Raw genomic sequence first — 23,369 nt, 5'->3', positions numbered from 1 at the left:
AGAACCGCCCTGACTCTCACCAGTCATTTATTTATTTATGGAGAGGAAGCCATTCTCTGCAGTCTGTACTCCCTGCAACTTCAGCCTCACCCGAGCCAATCATTCAGCCCTCAACGCTTCATTGATTGCCCACTAAATCACACTCCCATGGAGTCACAGGAGTAGAGCCAGCCAATCAAAACTATGCAAGGGCTGAACACCACATCTACAAAGGTCTATAGGGACAGCTGGGTAAAGCGGAGTCAGGACTAATTCCTTTTTATTGGCCAATGAAATGAAACCACTTCACCTGCGTTACTGTAGATATTACTTGGGTAAAAAAACAAAAAAACATTTGTATTGCCTTTTACTATTTAATTTGTTTGCTGTTTTGTATGTATTTGTTAAGTTGCAAATGAATTACCCTTCGGACACAATAACTATTTATTGAATGGAATTTAAAAACGACGTTGATGATTGGCTGTTGAAGGAGCCGTCTCCAACCATCGAGTGATCTAGTCCCCAGAAACATATTTGAATAATGGTATGGTGGACACTGACAGGGTGTGAGAAGGGGTGGGAGGGACACGTCACCCACCTGTGTGGAGCACCTGGTTGAGCAGGCTCTTGACGAGGGAGGGGGTGATGTGGAGGTCAGAGAAGAGCAGGGAGAGACCAGAGTATCCCACCTCCCTCAGCTTCAGCCTCTGCTTGTTCTTCTCATAGACACGGTCGCAGCGCAGCATGCGGTCAAACATCTGGACTCACACACGGCAAAGACCATTAAATGATGTTACATTAGCAGCATTCAATGTCCAAAAGAGAAAGGTCTTGTATAGTACCTAATGAACGTATTGACTCATCTGCACAACATAACCAACTCCACATATTCAAAGTAATATTACATTTAAAAATAAATCCAGAACATTTCCAGGCCAGTAGGTTCTCCATGTCCAACACAGACAAATTCAGAAGTCCCATCGCTCAAAACCACAACACACTTAAACATACCTGTGTATTGTGTGTGTGTGTGTGTGTGTGTGGACAGGTTTATGTTATGTGTGAGGAGGTCCCTCACCTTGAAGACGAGCTCTCGGAGGCGGTCTGAGTGTTTGGTGTTGAGCAGCAGGGCGTAGCAGGAGTCGGCAGCCCCCGGCTCAAACAGCAGCAGGAAAAGCTGGTCCCTGGCAGCACTGGTCTGGAGCAGACTTAGCAGCAACTCTATCACTCCACACAGCTAGACGGACACACAGACATTTGGTTAGCAACTCCACCAAGGCGCCCGCCCCCACACACACACACTAGGATTGAGTTAAGTGGAGAGAGCAAATAAATGACGAGTGAGGTTTCAGGGACTGAACAGTCTAATAATGGGTAGGATGGAGAGGAGACAGAACAGTCTAATAATGGGTAGGATGGAGAGGAGACAGAACAGTCTAATAATGGGTAGGATGGAGAGGAGACAGAACAGTCTAATAATGGGTAGGATGGAGAGGAGACAGAACAGTCTAATAATGGGTAGGATGGAGAGGAGACAGAACAGTCTAATAATGGGTAGGATGGAGAGGAGACAGAACAGTCTAATAATGGGTAGGATGGAGAGGAGACAGAACAGTCTAATAATGGGTAGGATGGAGAGGAGACAGAACAGTCTAATAATGGGTAGGATGGAGAGAAGAAACTGCGGAGGATGAACACTTGACATTGCAGTGAGCATATGTCACATGCCATGATGTCACAGGCCGTGTATAGAAACCTATGTAAGAGGATAAGACAGACAGGAAAAGGAGCTGGAGGAAAGGAGGGAGAGAGGAAGGACACAGACACACAGGAAACAGATCCTCATTGAATGCCAGGCGTATAAATCCTGTGTGAAGTGAGTGGATGGGAGGCTGGGCCTTGAGAGACAGAGGCCTGCCACAGTCAGTTAAACAGAGCAGCCAGCTGAAGGCTATTAGAGGGGGAAAGCTTTCTTCCAGAGGTCTAGGTAACCAGCAGGCCAGGGACCAGGGCTATCCTTAGTGTAGCCGCAGGCTGTAAACACACAGCCCTCACCACTGTGCCAGGCACAGAGCTGGCAGCTGCTCTCTCATCGGCACCACAGCAATGGTCCTCATAGGATTTCTAAGTGTTATTCCAGTACATGGATATTAAAGACAACTTAGGTTTATTCAGAGGGTCAATAAGTGAGAGAGATTGAATTGCACTCGGTCTTCCACATTGGGTAATAGCCAGTCTTAACCATCTTGTCTTCAATGGAACTCATATGGAGTGGAGTCCTCTGACTACAGGACATCTGCTTTATACATGTTAATCCATGATAAGATGCATGGCTTCATTAGTGGTAATATTGTAACAGAGACAAAGATTCTGACAAGTCATGGACCGTCATCTGTCCGTTCCTCCCTTCCATCCATCCATCCCTCACCTGTTCCTCGTCTCCGATGGCGGCGATGTATCCCAGAATGCTGTGCATCTCCTCCTGGGTCAAACCCTTGCTGATGTAATACTTCAGGAGGCCGCAGAGGGATGCTCGGATGGTCTGATTGTCGTCTTCACTAATATCTCCCTCCCTGCTGACACTCTTACTAACAGATTAAGAATCATTTATTTAAAAAATATATATATTTAACAAATATTATTTTATGACAAATCAAGTTGACTGTAGAACTTGTACAGTTATTACAATACATACATCTCATGTAACAGATGGAGCTAGAGTAGGACAATTATGAATCATGAGTAAAAACCAGACGCTGAGCATTCTGGGAGATGGAGTCCCACCCGTAGTAAAGGCGAATGGTGTCCAGTAGAAACTGAACTCCGTATTTCTTCCGGAACTGCTTCCTGTTTTCTTTGATGACGGTGGACATGTACTGGATGTGACCTTCATCACCACGAGAAACAAGAGTCACACACACAGGGATGGATAGGTTACATTCTAAATGTAATCCATTACGGTTACTAGCTCCCTGTCAAAAATGGAATCAGTAACGGAACTTTTGGATAACCCAAAATCTAACTTCATTACTGTCAGTTACTTTTGGATTACTTTCCCCTTAAGAGGCATTATGCCGTGTTCACGTTCTAGTCAGAACTAGCAAACTCTGAAATTTCCCGACTTGCTAACTCGTAGTTATACACGTGCCGCGTTCAACCAGTTAGCAAGTCGGAAAGTTCAGAGTTCCGACTAGCAGGTGAATGTAGCATTAGAAGAAGACAAAAAGGGTCCATCAAACGCATGTGGTGTGTCATTATAGTGGTCTCTGACTTGCTCAGGTGGAACAAACTTCAACTTGTTCCTGGATTTGCAACCAATCACACTCTCATATCGACTCACACGTGAACCCCCCCACACAGACCCATGGTCCCAGGTGCTCACCGATGCGCAGGGGGAAGTCTCCCAGGTTCCAGATGCTGAAGTTGAACAGAAGGTGTGTGTGGAGTTGCTGCAGCAGCTGTTGGTTCTTTTCATAGGTAACCTGCTCCACCAGGAGCTGAGCAGACACCAAGACACTCACATCCACCAGACTGGCAGGCAGCTACACAGAGAGAAAAACACACATGCAAACAGAGAGAATTAGTGAGTGTGAGAGTGAGAGTGAGAGTGTGAGAGAGAGTGAGAGTGAGAGTGTGAGTGAGAGTGAGAGTGAGAGTGAGAGTGAGAGTGAGAGTGAGTGTGAGTGTGAGTGTGAGAGTGAGAGAGAGAGAGAGGAGAGAGAGAGTTGATAATGCGCCGGAGGGGAAGGCTGCCGTTTTACGGACTCCTAACCAACTGTGGTATTTTGTGTTTTTTTGCATTGCTCGTAACTTATTTTGTACAAATGTTGCTGGTCTCTTATGACCGAAAATAGCTTCTGGATATCAGAACAGTAATTACTGATCTCGAACTGGACGAAGATTATTTCTTTAATGAGTCTGACGAGAAGGATATACAGCTTCTCCGAGACCAGGCCCAAATCCATGTCATTCACGTGAAAAAAATACGGAAATACAGGGGGGGAGATTGGGGTGCCTTGTGAGAATCGTTGGCAAGTGTGTAACCTGCCTCAAACATCCGTTCTATTGGCCAACGTGCAATCACTGGAAAATAAACTGGATGATCTCCGCACGAGACTATCCTACCAACAGGACATTAAATACTGTAATATCTTATGTTTCACCGAGTCGTAGCTAAACGATGACACAATTAAATATTCAGTTGGCTGGGTTTTCCTTGCATCGGCAGGACAGAATAGCTACATCTGGTAAGATGTGGGGTGGGGGTGTGTCTATTTGTCAATAACAGCTGGTGCGCGATGTCTAATATTAATCAAATCAAATTTATTTATATAGCCCTTCGTATATCAGCTGAAATCTCAAAGTGCTGTACAGAAACCCAGCCTAAAACCCCAAACAGCAAGCAATGCATGTGAAAGAAGCACGGTGGCTAGGAAAAACTCCCTAGGAAAAACTCCCTAGAAAGGCCAAAAACCTAGGAAGAAACCTAGAGAGGAACCAGGCTATGAGGGGTGGCCAGTCCTCTTCTGGCTGTGCCGGGTGGATATTATAACAGAACATGGTCAAGATGTTAAAATGTTCATAAATGACCAGCATGGTCAAATAATAATAATCATTGTAGTTGTCGAGGGTGCAACAAGCACGTCCGGTGAACAGGTCAGGGTTCCGTAGCCGCAGGCAGAGGAGGTTAAGGAGGTCTTGAGGTATTGCTCGCCTGAGATAGTGTGATCTACAGCTTATCATGAGGTACTCTATCTATATTTTTTGTGGCAGTCTATTTACCACCACAAACTGATGCTGGCACTAAGACCACACTCAATGAGCTGTATAAGGCCATAAGCAAATAAGAAAATACTCATCCTAGTGGGCGGGACTTTAATGCAGGCAAACTTAAATTTGTGTTACCTAATTTCTACCAGCATGTCACAAAAAAACTATAGACACCTTTACTACACACACCGAGACGCATACAAAGCTCCCCCTCGCCCTCTATTTGGCAAATCTGACCATAATTCTTACAAGCAAAAACTAAAGAAGGAAGTATCAGTGACTTGCTGAATACGGAAGTGGTCAGATGACGCGGATGCTACGCTACAGGACTGTTTTGCTAGCAGAGACTGGAATATGTTTCGGGATTCATCCAATGGCATTGAGAGTATACCACCTCAGTCACCGGCTTCATCAATAAGTGCATCGACGACGACGACGACGCCCCCCCCCCCAGTGACTGTACGTACATATCCCAACCAGAAGCCATGGATTACAGGCAACATCCTCACTGAGCTAAAGGCTAGAGCTGCTGCTTTCAAGGAGCGGGACACGAACCCGGAAGCATTCAAGAAAGCCCGCTATGCCCTCAGACGAACCATCAAACAGGCAAAGCGTAAATACAGGACTAAGATTGAATTCTACTACACTGGCTCTGACGCTCGTCGGATGTGTCAGGGCTTGCAAACTATTACAGACTACAAAGGAAAACCCAGCCGCAAGCTACGCAGTGACGCGAGCCTACCAGACGAGCTAAATGCCTTTTATGCTCGCATCGAGGCAAGCAACACTGAAGCATGCATGAGAACACCAGCTGTTCCGGACGACTGTGAACACTCTCTCCGTAGCCGATGTGAGCAAGACCTTTAAACAGTTCAACATTCACAAGGCCGCTGGGCCAGACAGATTACCAGGACGCGTACTCGGAGCATGCGCGGACCAACTGGCAAGTGTCTTCACTGACATTTTCAACCCTCTCCCTGACCGAGTCTGTAATACCTACATGTTTCAAGCAGACCACTATAGTCCCTGTTCCCAAGGAAGCGAAGGTAACCTGCCTAAATGATTACCGCCTGTGGCACTCATGTCGGTGGCCATGAAGTGCTTTGAAAGGCTGGTCATGACTCACATCAACACCATTATCCCAGAAACCATAGACCCACTCCAATTTGCATACCACCCCAACAGATCCACAGATGACGCAATCTCAATCTCACTCCAACACTGGCCTTTCCCACCTGGACAAAAGGAACACCTATGTGAGAATGCTGTTCATTGACAAGAGCTCAGCGTTCAACACCATAGTGCCCACAAAGCTCATCACTAATTTAAGGACCATGGGACTAAACACCTCCCTCTGCAACAATTAAGCAAATGGCAACCTGGAACATTAACATTGACAACCCCCCCCCCCCCCCTTTCTTTTTTACACTGCTGCTACTCACTGTTTATCATCTATGCATAGTCACTTTACCCCCATCTACATGTACAAAGAGAGAATGAAAGAGCCAGAGTGAGAGAGAGACAAACAGACAAAGAAAGCGTTAACAGAGTGTCTAAACCTTCTGCATCAGTCCCCCCAGGGTGGCTACTCCATGGGAGTGCAGCAGGCTCTCCTGGTTGATGGGGTGACGCTGCAGGAAGTGCTTCAGCACCAGCAGGAACGTGGCAACCAGGTTCTTCTCCAGACGCGCCTCTGAAACACACACAGGCACACACTTAGTTTCAGTTCAATAACTGTAATGCTTGTATTATCACCTAAAGCTAAACATGTGTTTGGGGACTCACCTGAGGACCTGTTGGAGGGCAAGATGACCCAGTCCCCGTCCCCAGGGGAGGTGGCCACGTCAGGGGTGGGGCTGATCAACTCTGACCCCGTGGGGTCGGCAGCGGTGTGGTTCTCAGAGGTCAGCAGGGTGAGTTGCTCCAGGATGGGGAAGAGGACAGGTAGACCTCCCACGCAATTGATCATATCCTGAACACAGGAGTGTGAATCAGAACGGGGAAAATGAACCAGAGGCAGAATCAGAACGGGGAAAATGAACCAGGGGCAGAATCAGAACGGGGAAAATTAACCAGAGGCAGAATCAGAACAGGGAAAATGAACCAGAGAACGAATAAGAAAGGAGGAAATAATCAGAGACTGCATTGAATATAATTTTGCCCTGTAACCATCCCCCAAGACAACACCCTATTGCCTGGCCGGGGTTGGAAACAGCAATCTTGCAGCTACTGATTGACTTATGTAACCTCTACACTACATACCACCCATCAACCATCCAATCAAATATTCAACAATAAAATTAGGAGAATATGTTGTCATTCCTAAATCATACCTTGATGTCCCAGTTGACAACCTTGTTCCCAGTCAGACGCCCATGGAGGAGGTTGGGGGACAGATCCAGACAGATGGGGTTACGACAAGCCTGTAGGAACCAGGAGACATATTTCCTTGTTACACCGCCTGTCACAACTGACAAGCCTATAGGAACCAGGAGACATATTTCCTTGTTACACCGCCTGTCACAACTGACAAGCCTATAGGAACCAGGAGACATATTTCCTTGTTACACCGCCTGTCACAACTGACAAGCCTATAGGAACCAGGGGAACTAATGAATTGTTACAATGCCTGTCATAACTGACAAGCCTATAGGAACCAGGGGAACTAATGAATTGTTACAATGCCTGTCATAACTGACAAGTCATTAACATCCATGACTGTAATAATAAAGCATGGGCGGGGAGTAATGAGGTAAATGATTGACAGTAGCCTCGTCCAATCACCTTGGGGGAGTAGTGCAGCAGGAGTTTAGTTGCGAGGTCACCGAGCTCTGCCTCCTGGGTCTTGAAAGGAGAAATGCAGTTTGGCCCTGAGAAGAGAAGGAAACCAACCAAAGATAAGATAACATTACTATAACATCCCTGGCCATGTTCCAATGCTCATGAAATGCATCCTTCCTTCATTCGAAGAAATCGCTGTTCTGACAACATCTGATTGACGAGATTTCTCCCCGAAGTGGACATCCAACAGAAATGAAGAGGTGTGAGAAATATGGTGGAAACTTTCTCAGCCAATGCTTACATCAATCTAATGCCTGTAAAAGCATGAAGAGGAGTCAACGGGTGCACACTTCAGGGAGAGAATCAATAATCCAATCCCGATCAGATCAGAAGATTATCTCAAGGAAGGGAGGAAGGAACGTTCAGGGATGCATTTTAAAATCGTTCTATGGGAGAAACCCAATTGCATTTCCCTGAATCCTTGCGTCCTCTCTCGTCGCCTCCTCAAAACCCATTGGATGAGAACATCAGAGGTCCCTCCCTTCTGACCATTTCATCCAGTAGGTTGAGACGGAGGCGAGAAGAGAGGATGTGAGGAATCAAGGAAATGCTATTTAGATTCTCCCCATCTCTCTCACCGGGGCTGCAGAGGGTCTTGACGTGGTTGGGCTGCAGTGCTTCATGGAACACCATGACGCTACCCAGCTGGCCCTGCAGGGAGGTGGGGCTGCCCCACTCGCTGTCCTGCGTCCCCGCCGAGATCAACTTGGTGACCGACTCAGGCTTGCCCCCCAGGAGGCTCCCCCAGCCCTGGGTCGACAGGATGCCCCCCAGGGAGGAGCGGGCGGAAGGGGGCGCCCCGGACAAGGGGGGGTCTGAGATTTGGGAGGGGGGTGGCGTGGTGGTCCGATGGCCTGCTGAGCCGATGCAGCAGGAGGTGAAAGGCTGAGGGGGCAGAAACACAGTCAGGGAACTGAATATGAGTTCACGGCAAAAACATACACACAAATGTATATAAACAACACGCGCACACACAATGTAATTCATGGTAACTCTCACCTCTGTCATGGTTGGGTACTTGAGTGGTGCTGATAGTTTCTGCTGTCCATCTACATAGATGTAAACTAGACTCTGTCCAAACGGCCTCTTCCCCGGTACATGGACTACACCTATACTGTGCTGTGGGCAGAACACACACACAGGACTCAATCTCCCACAATTCACCCTGTCGGCAGCCAGCCATACAGACCATAGAGATATATCCATTCTAGTGGTCTATATTTAATTCTATGACACAGACAAGCCTACAGAAAAGTGATGATGTCACTCACCCAGAGTGAGTCACAGAAAGAGTAGTCTGGTAGCATCACTGTCATGTACTCCTTCTTGGTGCACACGGCAACCACCAGTACCCCTGCTGAACTGATGAAGGCCTCCAAGCCCGTTCCTCCCGGGGTGAAAAAACTACAGAGGAACAGACAACAGAGCACATTACACACTCTTAACCTGTCTCTCCCCATCCTCCTGTCTCTCCCCATCCCTCTTTCCGTCCCTCTCTCCCTCGACCACCAATTCTACCTCATCCATCCATCCATCCATCCATCCGTCTCTCTCACCCTCCGTCTCTCTCACCCTCCGTCTCTCTCACCCTCCGTCTCTCTCACCCTCCGTCTCTCTCACCCTCCGTCTCTCTCACCCTCCGTCTCTCTCACCTGTACAGCTGCTTCCTCTTGTCCCCCTTGCCGGGCAGTCCCTGCTGGTCCTGGTCCAACGAGAGCCAGGCCAGGAAGCTGAAGGCGGGGCCCGGCCAGCGCATCACCATTGGCACGGCGATGCCAGCCATGCTGGGTGACAGATCAAAGTACTGCATGGCGCTCTCCAGACCCTGCTTCCGCACCATGCCCAGGACCGCCCTCAACACCGGGCCCACGTACGGGTGAGCCTGCCCGGGCTCCAGCGGCCTCAGAAGCCTGAGTAACTGGAGGAGCTCACCACCGCTCAGCGACTGGCTCCCCAGCGACCCTAGCAAACCGACAAGGCTTTCCGCGCACGCCCGGTGCAGGCGAGCGTGGTGCCCAAGGGTGGCGAGGAGTCGCACGGCCATGGCGGCGTTGACGCAGGTGGCGCGCGTCTGTCTGTTGATGCAGCAGAGGCGGCGGAGCCAGTCGGCAGTGAACACCTGCAGCTCAGCAGAGTCCATCTCTGGGAGCCACTGGATGAGGAGGAGCAGGGGCTCCACGTTACTGATGCCCAGGATACCCACCGAGCTGTGTTCACCCTCCACAGCCTGAGAGAGAGAGGGAGGGGAGGGCAGGGAAGGAGAGAGAGAGAGAGAGGGCAGACACGACACATAGCGGGTAAGTGCACAGATATACAGGGGGTTTTATGTCCCAAATGCAACCCTATTCTCTATGTAGAGTGATGCTCCTGTGACTATGAGCCAGAAGACAATATACCCATAATCAGTGTATAGATAGTAGAAGGCTTGTTAGTGCATTTTGGTTTTAGGCCTTACACTAAAAAAAGCAATAGGCCTTGTGTTACAGTGGCATTTAAAGTCAATGTAAAATCCAGTCAAAAGTAGTCTACTATGGGGAATAGGTTGGACTTTAATATGAGAAGAACAGAAGAACTCCAGTGACAGAGGGAATCTCTCACCATATTCATCAGTTCCTTCAGCAGGTGTCTGGAGGGCTGGCCCAGGGAGACCAGAACCTCAAACAGGTGAGTGTAGCCAATCCGCTCCTTGAACACCTCCTGTAGGGGCGGGACTAAACTGTTAGCAATACTGTTTGTGTGGATCAGTCTATATATGGATATGTTGGAAGGGTTGTGTGTGTGTGTGTGTGTGTGTGTGTAGTTCACCTTTGCAGCAGGTGACTTGTGCATCACCGTCGTCAGGGCTTTGATGGTTGCCACGGCGAGAGAGTCCAGTCGCCCTTGAAACACCTAAGACGATATCAGACCTGTCAATCTTTCTCCTGAGCCAATCCCCATTTCCTTAACCTCTCAGGGGGGTGTGTGCAGTATTGTACGTGAGTGAAACTCGCCCCTTTTTATCCCTGCCTTCATGCAAACAAAATGAATGATTAGGGTTTTTATGACTAATCAAATCATAATTTAAATGATCGTCCTTCTCCGAATATAACATTGACATCATGCTTAAATGATACCTCACTCCACTCGCAGGAATAAAAGGAGGCTGTTGGTGTGTGTGTGTGTGTGTGTGTGTGTGTGTGTGTGTGTGTGTGTGTGTGTGTAATCACTGCAGAGGTTTAGGATCTGATTATTTGTGGACAGAAGCTGCAATGTAAGTGCTCATTGCTCTTACTGCCCTTGATATAAAGAGGAAACAGACACGTCAGGCCTTTCTGCTCCAGACAACACCAGGAAAAATGGACATTTCCTGTCAAGAGTCATTGTCTGACTAATATCATAGTACTCTCTGGAGCAGGAAGCTCTGAGGGCTCACCAAAACACTGTATTTTAAGAATATATATTCCTCTCTCCTTCACACAGAGGAACACCAACACACACGGAGGAGCAACGCTTCCTCCTGTCAGCAGACACACTGGCTCAAAGAGCCTCACATACACCCACACACATCCTCTGTCCAGCTCTGCCCATCTCCAAATCGCTCTTTTCTCTCCCTTTAACGGAGTGTAAAACATTCAGTGTGTCTCGGACCGGATGGAGAGGGTCTGTCCGTGGTGAATGAAAATAAACAGAAAATGAAACCCACAGAAATATCTCTCTCAAACAGATGTTCAGACCACCTCGGCCATGGACGTCCATCAAGACACTAGCCATGGTCTCCATGGTAACACAAGACAGGTGAGGTGACTGGAAACCCACATGACACCAGCAGAGAAACTCAACAGGGTGGGAGGGAGGGGAAGATGACATAAGGGAGGAAACAGAAGAGGGTAGAAGAATGGCATGAGGAAAAGGAAAATGAATGAATGATGGGTAGCAACAAGAGAGAACAAGAGACCACTCCACGACAAGACAACTAGCTGATTAGTTCTTCTCATTGTACTGTAGCTTTGCCCTGTAAACCAACAGTCTACTCTAATGGTGGTTTTAATGCATGCACTGACAGTTATTTGATGTTTCACATAAACTCAGCAAAAAATAGAAATGTGCCTTTTTCTGGACCCAGTCTTTCAAAGATAATTCGTAAAATCCAGATAACTTCACAGATCTTCACGAGTAAAGGGTTTAAACACTGTTTCCCATGCTTGTTCAATGAATGAACATGGACCAGTGGAACGGTCGTTAAGACACTAACAGCTTACAGACGGTAGGAAATTAAGGTCACAGTTATGAAACCTTAGGACACTAAAGAGGCCTTTCTACAGACTCTGGAAAAACACCAAAAGAAAGATGCTCAGGGTACCTGCTCATCTGCGTGAACATGCCTTAGGCATGCTGCAAGGAGGCATGAGGACTTCAGACGTGGCCAGGGCAATAAATTGCAATGTCCGTACTGTGAGGCGCCTAAGACAGCGCTACAGGGAGACAGGACGGACAGCTGATCGTCCTCGCAGTGGCAGACCACGTGTAACAAGACCTGCACAGGATCGGTACATCTGAACATCACACCTGCGGGACAGGTACAGGATGGCAACAACAACTGTCTGAGTTACACCAGGAACGCACAATCCCTCCATCAGTGCTCAGACTGTCCGCAGTAGGCTGAGAGAGGCTGGACTGAGGGCTTGTAGGCCTGTTGTAAGGCAGGTCCTCACCAGACATCACCGGCAACAACGTCGCCTATGGGCACAAACCCATCGTCGCTGGACCCGACAGGACTGGCAAAAAGTGCTCTTCACTGACGAGTCACGGTTTTATCTCACCAGGGGAGATGGTCGGATTCGCATTTATCGTCGAAGGAATGAGCGTTACACAGAGGCCTGTACTCTGGAGCAGGATCGATTTGGAGGTGGAGGGTCCGTCATGGTCTGGGGCAGTGTGTCACAGCATCATCGGACTGAGCTTGTTGTCATTACAGGCAATCTCAACGCTGTGTGTTACAGGGAAGACATCCTGCTCCCTCATGTGGTACCCTTCCTGCAGGCTCATCCTGACATGACCCTCCAGCATGACAATGCCACCAGCCATACTGCTTATTCTGTGCGTGATTTCCTGCAAGACAGGAATGTCAGTGTTCTGCCATGGCCAGCAAAGAGCCCAGATCTCAATCCCATTGAGCACATCTGGGACCTGTTGGATTGGAGGGTGAGGGCTAGGGCCCTTCCCCCCAGAAATGTCCGGGAACTTGCAGGTGCCTTGGTGGAAGAGTGGGGTAACATCTCACAGAAAGAACTGGCAAATCTGGTGCAGTCCATGAGGAGATGCACTGTAGATACTGACTGTTATTTCCCCCCCCCCCTCCCTTTGTTCAGGGACACATTATTCCATTTCTGTTAGTCACATGTCTGTGGAACTTGTTCAGTTTATGTCTCAGTTGTTGAATCTTGTTATGTGCATACAAGTATTTACAAATGTTAAGTTTGCTGAAAATAAACGCAGTTGACAGTGAGAGGACGTTTTCTTTTTGCTGAGTTAACAAAAAAAGGTGCAGTGAAATATGTTGTTTTACAGGGTCAGCCATAGTAGTAAGGCGCCCCTGGAGCAAATTAGTGTTAAGTTCGTTCCTCAAGGACGCAGACAGATCTTTCCCCTTCACAGGTCGAGTATTCGAACCACCAACCTTTCGGTTACCGGCCCAACACTCTTTCATTGTGTGTTTGTGTGTGTGTGTGTGTGTGTGTCTCTCTCGGGTTGGGTAATAAAACAAGACATTCCTGTGGACTGTAAGGAAAATGGATGAATAAAGTATTTTTCATCTTCATTCATTAATTCCACAGCTGACCTATAGGAGAGGAGACAGCATAGGTCTGACTGTGGTCAGGTTGCTAGGTAACCAGGTAACCATGGGTGGCCATTACACAGAGTCAGAGTATCGGATTACAGGTGCTCAACTCTGCCTGACTACAAAGGAATACTTTGTAGAGTGTGAAATCACCTGGCCGCATGATAACCAGACCAACAGGTGAGTGTCTGCCTACAGATGATTCACTACAGGTGAGTCTTTGTGACTAAAGCACACTACAGACCAAGAGACACACCACAGACCACTGCATGTCAAGAGAACACTGCAAAACTACATTAAAGGGTACCAGTGAGTGTTTGTGAGTGCAGGGGAGGCCAGGTGAATAACTGAACTGGGGGGACGGTTTGACCACACTGCAGGTGCTGTTGTTTGCCTTTTGGAGATCGGGCTACTTTCTGTAAAAGTTACTTTGAAGTACTTACAGACAAATGTTACTGTAAAGACTGCTTGATTGATTGACAGATTGATAGACTGCTTGATTGAATGACAGATTGACAGCTTAATTGATTGATTGACTGCTTGATTGATTGACTGCTTAATTTATCGATTGACTGCTTAATTTATTGAATGACAGCTTGATAGACAGCTTAATTTATTGATTGATTGATTGTTTCTGACTACAGGGCAGCACAGATGTATGTCTTGTCATGGTGTGGCCATCGTGACGGGGATGGCGGTGATGATAGCATGAGTGACGGTGGTGGCGTGAGTGACAGGTTGACAGGGTGGCAGTATACCTGGGTGTCACTCTCTCCTGTCACTGTCAGTAACCTGTTGGTGAAATCTTTCTGGTCCTTCTCTGCTGTCGTGCACCTAGCATTAACCAGCTGCAGAGTTGAACCAACAACAGGACGTGGTGAGGGGGGGGTGAGGGAGAGAGAAAAGAGTGGTGGATGGGGGTCAGAAGGGAAAGGTTGTGACTCAGAGGGGCTGGGTGGGGGGGTTAGTGCTTCCTAAGTGCTCCAGCACTAAGTGGGGAGGTAAAGTCATAACATGCACAGTGAGCCTGAATAGAAAGGCTCACACACAGTGTAAGGTAACACTATGCTTCCTAGACAGAGTTACCTCGATACGCTGAGGAAAAACACACACAGTAAACAGTAGGCTAAGACCCCCCCACCCCCCAATCCTCATGTTCAACATGCTTTGTGCCAGGGCTGAGCGAGACCATACCTTGCTGTTCTGTAGTAGGCGTGTCAGGTGCTCGAAGCAGTTGCTGTTGAGGAAGATGGCCTGCAGGACGGGACGGTCCGAACACAGGAACATATCCCTGATAGTGTCTGGAGGTCACAGACACAGGAGAAAAAGGGGAATGGGATATGAGAGCGATAAGGGGAAAGAGAGGAGGAGAGAGAGAGAGAGAGATCCTTCATAAACTCTTTATAAAGGCCTCTCTCTAAGTGCTTCAGTAATCATGGAAATCAAAAGTCAGGTGACAGTGGTCAACACTCTACCACTAGCACCTAGTATAGGTTATGTAAGTAGTTCAGTAAACCACACTGGTATGAAGAGTAACCTTGTCTAAGACCTGAAGACTTGCGTTAGCTTCCTGAGCTAATGCCTAGACTTTAGCTCAGTGGGCTATTGCAGCTTTGTGGCGTACATTACAATCCGGGTTCGGTCACTCACCTAGCATGTGCACCTGCAGCGCTACGAAGCGGCTCTCCCAGTGGCGGCCCAGCACCTTATGACCTTTGACCCCTTGCTGCACGGCCGCTGCCGCCGGATCAGAGTTGAGCAGTTTGAAGTAGTTCTCCAGCACCGAGCCGATCTCCACCTGTATGAATGAAGGAATGTTATTTTATTACATTTCAAATAAGGTACATTAGCAAATCGATTCAGCCAAATGAAATCAACATACACATTATAAAAAAAATCTGAAGATGAAAAACACTATAAAGTCAACCATCTGACTCTTGTCAGAACAACACCCTCTTCCCTATATAGTGTGAGTAAAAATGACGTTGTCTGAAGAGATAGCATCGACTCTAACTTTATCTTGGCTTGTGCTGGTGACTGTGACCTCCTCCTCAGACCAATTGGCAGTACTCCCAGAACATTGTTCTGGGAACCAAAAAGAGTATCTCAGTTTGGAAAGAAGAAGCCTCGTCAGTCACATGCAGAAACCAACGTTAATAATGAATAATGTAAAACATGTTTGTATAGCAGTATACACACACACACACACACACACTACTTCTCACCCCTGGGAACTCTAAAGGCACTGACCTGTTTACATTAATATGAAATTGTATTTTATTACTATCATGAATGATTAGCTTTTTTCAACTATGATTTGTGAAAGTTCCTAAACTATTGTTAACTGCAATTTATTGAGCTGGGAAAAGAAAACAAATCCATGTTAAAAAAAGATATAACTCTAGTGACCTGGCGTTGGTCTGAGCTGCTGGCCAGGAGGGAGTGGACCACCTCCCTCAGACAGCCCAGGGTGAGCAGGGACTTCCGGTCTGGAGCCTCACTGTCCCAGTCCTCCCTGTCCATGTCTCCCCCCTCATAGTCCCCCAGCAAACGCAGCAGAACCTCCATGGTGGCTGGGGAGATGGCTAGTAGAGCATTACGCTGTGGAGGGAGGAAGCCTTCATAAACGCTTTATAAGGCCTCTACATGCTTCAGAAATCATTCACAAGCAAATGTCCTGCTACAGTTTAAAGGGTGGTATATACCACTAAATGTAAATGAGGACCATTGCGTGCTCTACAGTGCATTCGGGAAGTATTCAGTATTTCCACATTGTTACGTTACAGCCTAATTCTAAAATTGATTCAAATCGGTTTTTTCCCCCTCATCAATCTACACACAAACCCCCATAATGACAAAGTAAAAACAGGTTAAGAAATGTTCGCAAATTTACTACAAATAAAAAACAGCATTATCACATTTATGTAAGTATTCAGACCCTTTACTCAGTACTTTGTTGAAGCACCTTAGGCAGCGATTACAGCCTCAAATGTTCTGGGGCAGTGGTTCCCAAACTTTTTATAGTCTCGTACCCCTTCAAACATTGAACCTCCAGCTGCGTACCCCCTCTAGCACCAGGGTCAGCGCACTCTCAAATACTGTTTTTTACGTTACACAACCCGGCTCGTGGGAAGTGACAAAGAGCTCTTATAGGACCAGGGCACAAATAATAATAATCATCAATAATTTGGCTTTTTATTTAGCCATCTTACATATAAATCCTTATTTGTTCATAAAAAATTGTGACTAACTCAGCACAGGTTAATGAGAAGGGTGTGCTTGAAAGGATGCACATAACTCTGCCATGTTGTATTGGAGAGTCTCAGTCATAAATCATTTTCCACACACAGTCTGTGCCTGTATTTAGTTTCATGCTAGTGAGGTCTGAGAATCCACTCTCACATACACTACCGTTCAAAAGTTTGGGGTCACTTAAAAATGTTTTTGAAAGAAAAGCACATTTTCTATCCATTAAAATAACATCAAATTGATCAGAAATACAGTGAAGACATTGTTAATGTTGTAAAGGACTATTGTAGCTGGAAACGGCAGATTTTTTATGGAATATCTACATAGGCGTACAGAGGCCCATTATCAGCAACCATCACTCCTATGTTTCAATGGCACTTTGTGTTAGCTAATCCACGTTTATCATTTTAAAAAGGCTAATTGATCATTAGAAAACCCTTTTGCAATTATGTTAGCACAGCTGAAAACTGTTGTCCTGATTAAAGAAGCAATAAAACTGGCCTTCATTAGACTAGTTGAGTATCTGGAGCATCATCATTTGTGGGTTCGATTACAGGCTCAAAAGGACTTTCTTCTGAAACTCGACAGTCTATTCTTGTTCTGAGAGTCTATTCCATGCAAGAAATTTCCAAGAAACTGAAGATCTCGTACAACGCTGTGTACTACTCCCTTCACAGAACAGCGCAAACTGGCTCTAACCTTAATAGAAAGAGTGGGAGGCCCCGGTGCACAACTGAGCAAGAGGACAAGTACATTAGAGTGTCTAGTTTGAGAAACAGATGCCTCACAAGTCCTCAACTGGCAGCTTCATTAAATAGTACCCGCAAAGCACCAGTCTCAACGTCAACAGTGAAGAGGGGACTCTGGGATGCTTGTGGTCCCAAACTTCTTCCATTTAAGAATGATGGAGGCCACTGTGTTCTTTGGGACTTTCAATGCTGCAGAAATGTTTTGGTACCCTTCCCCAGATCTGTGCCTCGACAAAATCCTGTCTCGGAGCTCTACGAACAATTGCTTCAACCTCATGGCTTGGTTTTTGCTCTGACTTGCACTGTCAACTGTGGGACTTTATATAGACAGGTGTGTGCCTTTCCAAATCATGTCCAATCAATTGAATTTACCACAGGTGGACTCCAATCAAGTTGTAGAAACATCTCAAGGATGATCAATGGAAACAGGATGCACCTGAGCGCAATCTCAAGTCTCATTGCAAAGGTTCTGAATAGTTAGGTAAATTATGTATTTGTTTTTATTTTTAATAAATGTATAAACCTTTCTTTAAAAAAACGTTTTCACTTTGTCATTATGGGGGATTGACTAGATTGATGAGGAAATTGTTTTATTTAATACATTTTAGAATAAGGCTGTAACGTAACAAAATGTAGAAAAAGTCTAGGGGTCTGAATACGTTCCAAAAGCACTGTATAAATACCTGGGTGTCTGGTTAGACTGTAAACTCTCCTTCCAGACTCACATCAAGCATCTCCAATCCAAAATTACATTTAGTATCAGCTTCCTATTTCACAACAAAGCCTCCTTCACTCACGCTGCCAAACATACCCTCATAAAACTGACCATCCTACCAATCCTTGACTTTGGTGATGACATTTACAAAATAGCCTCCAACACTCTACTCAGCAAACTGGATGTAGTCTATGACAGTGCCATCCGTTTTGTCACCAAAGCCCCATATACTACCCACCACTGCGACCTGTATGCACTCTTTGGCTGGCATTCACTACATATTCGTCGCCAAACCCACTGGCTCCAGGTCATCTATAAGCCTCTGCTAGGTAAAGCCCCACCTTAGCTCACTGGTCACCATAGCAACACCCACTCGTAGCACGCGCTCCAGCAGGTATATTTCAGCGGTCATCCTCAAAGCCAACACTTCCTTTGGCCGCCTTTCCTTCCAGTTCTCTGCTGCCAATGACTGGAATGAATTGCAAAAATCCCTGAAGCTGGAGACATATCTCCCTTTCTAACTTTAAGCATCAGCTGTCAGAGCAGCTTACCTCCACTGTACCTGTACACAGCCAATCTGTAAATAGCACACCCAACTCGCTCATTCCCATATTATTACTTACCCTCTTGCACCCCAGTATCTCTACTTGCACATCATTATCTGCACATCTATCACTCCAGTGTTAATGCTAAATTGTCATTATTTAGCCTCTAGGGCCTATTTATTGCCTTACCTCCCTACATTTGCACACACTGTATATAGATTTTTCTATTGCGTTATTGATTGTACGTTTGTTTATGTGTAACTCTGTGTTGTTGTTTTTGTCGCACTGCTTTGCTTTATCTTGGCCAGGTAGCAGTTGTAAATGAGAACTGGCTAAATAAAGGTGAAATAAAAAAATAAAGCCTTCTGTTGTTCTCATGTGGCAAACATGACTTTATATGCGGGGACAGTGTAGGGTCACATGACTTTATATGCTGGGACAGTGTAGGGTCACATGACTTTATATGCTGGGACAGTGTAGGGTCACATGACTTTATATGCTGGGACAGTGTAGGGTGAAAAGAGTACATCTTGATTCTCACCTGTCCTCCTGCCACGATGGCTCCAAACAGGTGTAACAGACAGCATTTCAGACTGTCCTTAAGGTGTTCACTCTCCTGGAAGCACTCTGAAACACACAGTCAGTGGACATGGAACACTGTGGGTGTTTTGTTAACTATGCAAATATAACACCCACAACATGAGGTCAGTCTGGTCTGGTGCTGAGAGAATGGCCTCTTGAATGGCTGCCTGTAGCAGTCTGGTCTGGTGCTGAGAGAACGGCCTCTTGAATGGCTGCCTATAGCAGTCTGGTCTGGTGCTGAGAGAACGGCCTCTTGAATGGCTGCCTGTAGCAGTCTGGTCTGGTGTTGAGAGAACGGCCTCTTGAATGGCTGCCTGTAGCAGTCTGGTCTGGTGTTGAGAGAACGGCCTCTTGAATGGCTGCCTGTAGCAGTCTGGTCTGGTGCTGAGAGAACGGCCTCTTGAATGGCTGCCTGTAGCAGTCTGGTCTGGTGCTGAGAGAACGGCCTCTTGAATGGCTGCCTGTAGCAGTCTGGTCTGGTGCTGAGAGAATGGCCTCTTGAATGGCTGCCTGTAGCAGTCTGGTCTGGTGCTGAGAGAACGGCCTCTTGAATGGCTGCCTGTCTCGCTCATACAAACAGTACATTCATTCACTCACATGCACACAGTCACACACGCATCACACACACCATGACATGCACACACACGCACACATGCCCACAGACACACAGTCTCTATAATGTTCCCTTGGGGCCAGTCTGTTCAGTCATACATTAACTTATCTGTCAACACATCCCAGTGAGGAGCTACAGCAGCATGGCCTCCCAGGTCAGCACCGTTCCCTCTGCAGGCCAACCCCAGACAGAAGCAAATCAATCTCAGAGGGATAAGGCTAGGCCAGAACCAATGATCCCAGACAAGACAGATGGTTCTCCACACACCTCGTCCTCCACACACCTCGTCCCCATTTCTTTCACACACTATTCCTCACTCCCTCTACTGTACCAGTCATATCCTCTCAGAGCCTCCCACACTTGACACACACACGGGCATGCGCTAACACACACGCGTGTGCGCACACTGTGGCAGGTTGCTGGAGTGGGCTTGAGGCGACTGGCTGGAGCTGAAGAGTTCTCTCTGTGGTGTTGACAGAACCACAGACACAAAGAGAGGCTGTTTGTTCCAAGATGGCCGCTGTCGCCAGAGGCCCAAACAGCCACCGTTCACTATCAGGCTGATCTAGACAGCCTGGCAAACAGACTGAGGAGAGGACACAAAGACTGGATTCATCTGGGATAGAGAGAGAGAGGACGGAAAGAGTCAGAGGTATGAGGAAGAATAGAGTGAGGAAGGAAAGACAGAGTGGAGCTCTGAGGGGAGGCTGTTCCTTAGCTGGGAGAGGAAAGAGAGTGGAGCTCTGAGGGGAGGCTGTTCCTAAGCTGGGAGAGGAAAGAGAGTGGAGCTCTGAGGGGAGGCTGTTCCTAAGCTGGGAGAGGAAAGAGAGTGGAGCTCTGCGGGAAGGCTGTTCCTAAGCTGGGAGAGGAAAGAGAGTGGAGCTCTGCGGGGAGGCTGTTCCTAAGCTGGGAGAGGAAAGAGAGTGGAGCTCTGCGGGAAGGCTGTTCCTAAGCTGGGAGAGGAAAGAGAGTGGAGCTCTGAGGGGAGGCTGTTCCTAAGCTGGGAGAGGAAAGACAGAGTGGAGCTCTGAGGGGAGGCTGTTCCTAAGCTGGGAGAGGAAAGAGAGTGGAGCTCTGAGGGGAGGCTGTTCCTAAGCTGGGAGAGGAAAGAGAGTGGAGCTCTGAGGGGAGGCTGTTCCTAAGCTGGGAGAGGAAAGAGAGTGGAGCTCTGAGGGGAGGCTGTTCCTAAGCTGGGAGAGGAAAGACAGAGTGGAGCTCTGAGGGGAGGCTGTTCCTAAGCTGGGAGAGGAAAGAGAGTGGAGCTCTGAGGGGAGGCTGTTCCTAAGCTGGGAGAGGAAAGAGAGTGGAGCTCTGAGGGGAGGCTGTTCCTAAGCTGGGAGAGGAAAGAGAGTGGAGCTCTGAGGGGAGGCTGTTCCTAAGCTGGGAGAGGAAAGAGAGTGGAGCTCTGAGGGGAGGCTGTTCCTAAACTGGGAGAGGAAAGCAGGGAAGTGTGATCTGTTTTCTCTAGAGAGTTGCTGCTTTTCATTGAGTAGAACATGGCTTCCTCATTCACTACTGTCAATGACCACACTGAATTTCCCCCACTGAATGACCCCACTAGAGAGGATAACTGGGTTGTGTTCATTAAGGAGAAAACGTTTTGAAAAAGAAATCAAACTCACGGTAGAAGAAGGGGACAAACTCCACGGTGAGAGGAGCTGCTTTGTATTTCTGTCTGCTCTTCTCCACTGTACTCCGCTGGTCCCTGGAGACAACAGGCAAACGCAAAACACATGGTGTCAGAAAAAGACCCCCTGTCCACACTCTGTATGTGTGTCTGTGAGCAGGAACCCTGCTGGGAGGGTTTAGCACAGGATTAGAACCAACACTACTTGGATTGATTTGTGAAATGTTTTGGCACTTTGGAAAAAACACTTTTATAATAATTAGCTAAACCAAGCCGAGCTGTACTGTGAAAAAACTACAACATCCAAGCCAGCACATTACAATTGTAGTGTTTTCAAAAGTGTAACAAGAATTGACCATGGTGGAATAAGTACACTCATTTATATATTTATGTACATATTCGTATTCATTCCTTTACACTTGTGTGTACAAGGTAGTTGTGGAATTGTTAGGTTATATTACTTGTTAGATATTACTGCATGGTCAGAACTAGAAGCACAAGCATTTCGCTACACTTGCATTAACACCTGCTAACCATGTGTATGTGACCAATACAATTGATTTAATGATGATAGATCCTAAGAGCGTTGTATCTAGTGCTTCAGTACCCACTAGAGCCCCGGTGCTGACAGAGCCCCGGTGCTGACAGAGCCCCGGTGCTGACAGAGCCCCGGTGCTTAATGCATGCTTGACCCTGCTCCTCCAGTACCCAGAGCCCTTCCACTTATTGTGTATCAGTGGAGGCCGCTGATGGGAGAAAGGCTCATTATAATGTCTGGAATGGAGTTCATGGAATGGTATGAAACACGTGTTCCATTCACTCCATTCCAGCCATTATTATGAGCCATTCTCCCTTTACTGTGGATCTATTACAGTTCCATCTATTATTAGGTCTAGTCCTGTACTAACACACCTGGCTCAACCAATCACATGATCTATCAACAGTTAACAAGGTCCATCTCACCATCTATGATAAGATCAAGCTCACGATTTATGATAAGTTAAGAAGGTCAATCACACGATCTATGGTAAGTTAAGGTCACAGGATCTATGATAAGTTAAGGTCACAGGATCTATGATAAGTTAAGGTCACAGGATCTATGATAAGTTAAGGTCACAGGATCTATGATAAGTTAAGGTCACAGGATCTATGATAAGTTAAGGTCACAGGATCTATGATAAGTTAAGGTCACAGGATCTATGATAAGTTAAGGTCACATGATCTATGATAAGTTAAGGTCAATCAGGTACTGGAAAAGATGAAATAGATGGACTAAGTGGAATGGTTGGGGTCACATCAGGAGATGTTTGGGGAAGGAAACATTGTTCACTATCTGCTCCAGGGCTTTCTTGACAAATAAATGTCACTCATTGTGACTTCCCTGGTTAAATAAAGGATAATAAATAAATTCTGAGTTAGCAACTTAGTGTACCCGCAGGTGCGATGTCTCCAGTTCCGGTAGGGGTCGTACAGGCTCTCGCAGAAGGCCAGAGAGTGGCGGACAAACTCCTCGGCCTGAGTCTGATCCACCATCTCCTTCTCCTTGGTCTTACTCTTCAGCTGTAGGAGAGAGCATGGTGAGGCTAGAAGACAGACAGGAATGTATAATCTCACAGGAATGTACCTACTTAATCATTGTGACTTCCTAAAAATAATTTTGTTAAAATCTGTTTTGAAACAGACTAGCACGAATGCACACACATCTCTATTACCAATCATTGCGACAGGGTAAAAATACTTTATTTTTGTGCAGGTTGGTTTTGAAACATGTTTTCAAAAGGCAACAGAGTCAGGAAGTCGATGATAGGGGGAGAGGAGGGTGGATAAGGGGGGAGAGGAGGGTGGATAAGGGGGGAGAGGAGGGTGGATAAGGGGGGAGAG

The 23,369-nt window shown here is 46.9% G+C and overlaps 1 protein-coding gene across 2 annotated transcripts in view; it reads right to left on the bottom strand.

The window, feature by feature from the left end:
• LOC115182106 (neurobeachin-like protein 1) overlaps positions 1-23,369 on the bottom strand; it is a 62,552-nt gene that overhangs the window by 22,731 nt on the left and 16,452 nt on the right. The window contains exons 6-27 of one of the 2 annotated variants that reach the window (XM_029743763.1): positions 22,921-23,048; positions 21,484-21,566; positions 19,208-19,293; positions 15,818-16,009; positions 15,059-15,206; positions 14,603-14,709; positions 14,167-14,256; positions 10,396-10,479; positions 10,189-10,287; positions 9,243-9,817; positions 8,862-8,994; positions 8,590-8,709; positions 8,169-8,475; positions 7,534-7,619; positions 7,083-7,172; positions 6,535-6,721; positions 6,309-6,442; positions 3,362-3,521; positions 2,764-2,866; positions 2,408-2,567; positions 1,058-1,216; positions 578-737 (exon numbers count right to left, since the gene is read on the bottom strand). In XM_029743763.1, coding sequence (XP_029599623.1) covers positions 578-737; positions 1,058-1,216; positions 2,408-2,567; positions 2,764-2,866; positions 3,362-3,521; positions 6,309-6,442; positions 6,535-6,721; positions 7,083-7,172; positions 7,534-7,619; positions 8,169-8,475; positions 8,590-8,709; positions 8,862-8,994; positions 9,243-9,817; positions 10,189-10,287; positions 10,396-10,479; positions 14,167-14,256; positions 14,603-14,709; positions 15,059-15,206; positions 15,818-16,009; positions 19,208-19,293; positions 21,484-21,566; positions 22,921-23,048 — 3,391 coding nt within the window. The remainder of the gene's footprint in view (positions 1-577; positions 738-1,057; positions 1,217-2,407; positions 2,568-2,763; positions 2,867-3,361; positions 3,522-6,308; positions 6,443-6,534; positions 6,722-7,082; positions 7,173-7,533; positions 7,620-8,168; positions 8,476-8,589; positions 8,710-8,861; positions 8,995-9,242; positions 9,818-10,188; positions 10,288-10,395; positions 10,480-14,166; positions 14,257-14,602; positions 14,710-15,058; positions 15,207-15,817; positions 16,010-19,207; positions 19,294-21,483; positions 21,567-22,920; positions 23,049-23,369) is intronic. The other variant, XM_029743764.1, reaches the window with a different exon arrangement.

The sequence above is a fragment of the Salmo trutta genome, unplaced genomic scaffold (genome assembly GCF_901001165.1).
Source record: "Salmo trutta unplaced genomic scaffold, fSalTru1.1, whole genome shotgun sequence".
Lineage (NCBI taxonomy): Eukaryota > Metazoa > Chordata > Actinopteri > Salmoniformes > Salmonidae > Salmo > Salmo trutta.
The sequence above is the reverse complement of the archived record's forward strand: the minus strand, read 5'-3'. Positions and strand labels throughout refer to the sequence as shown.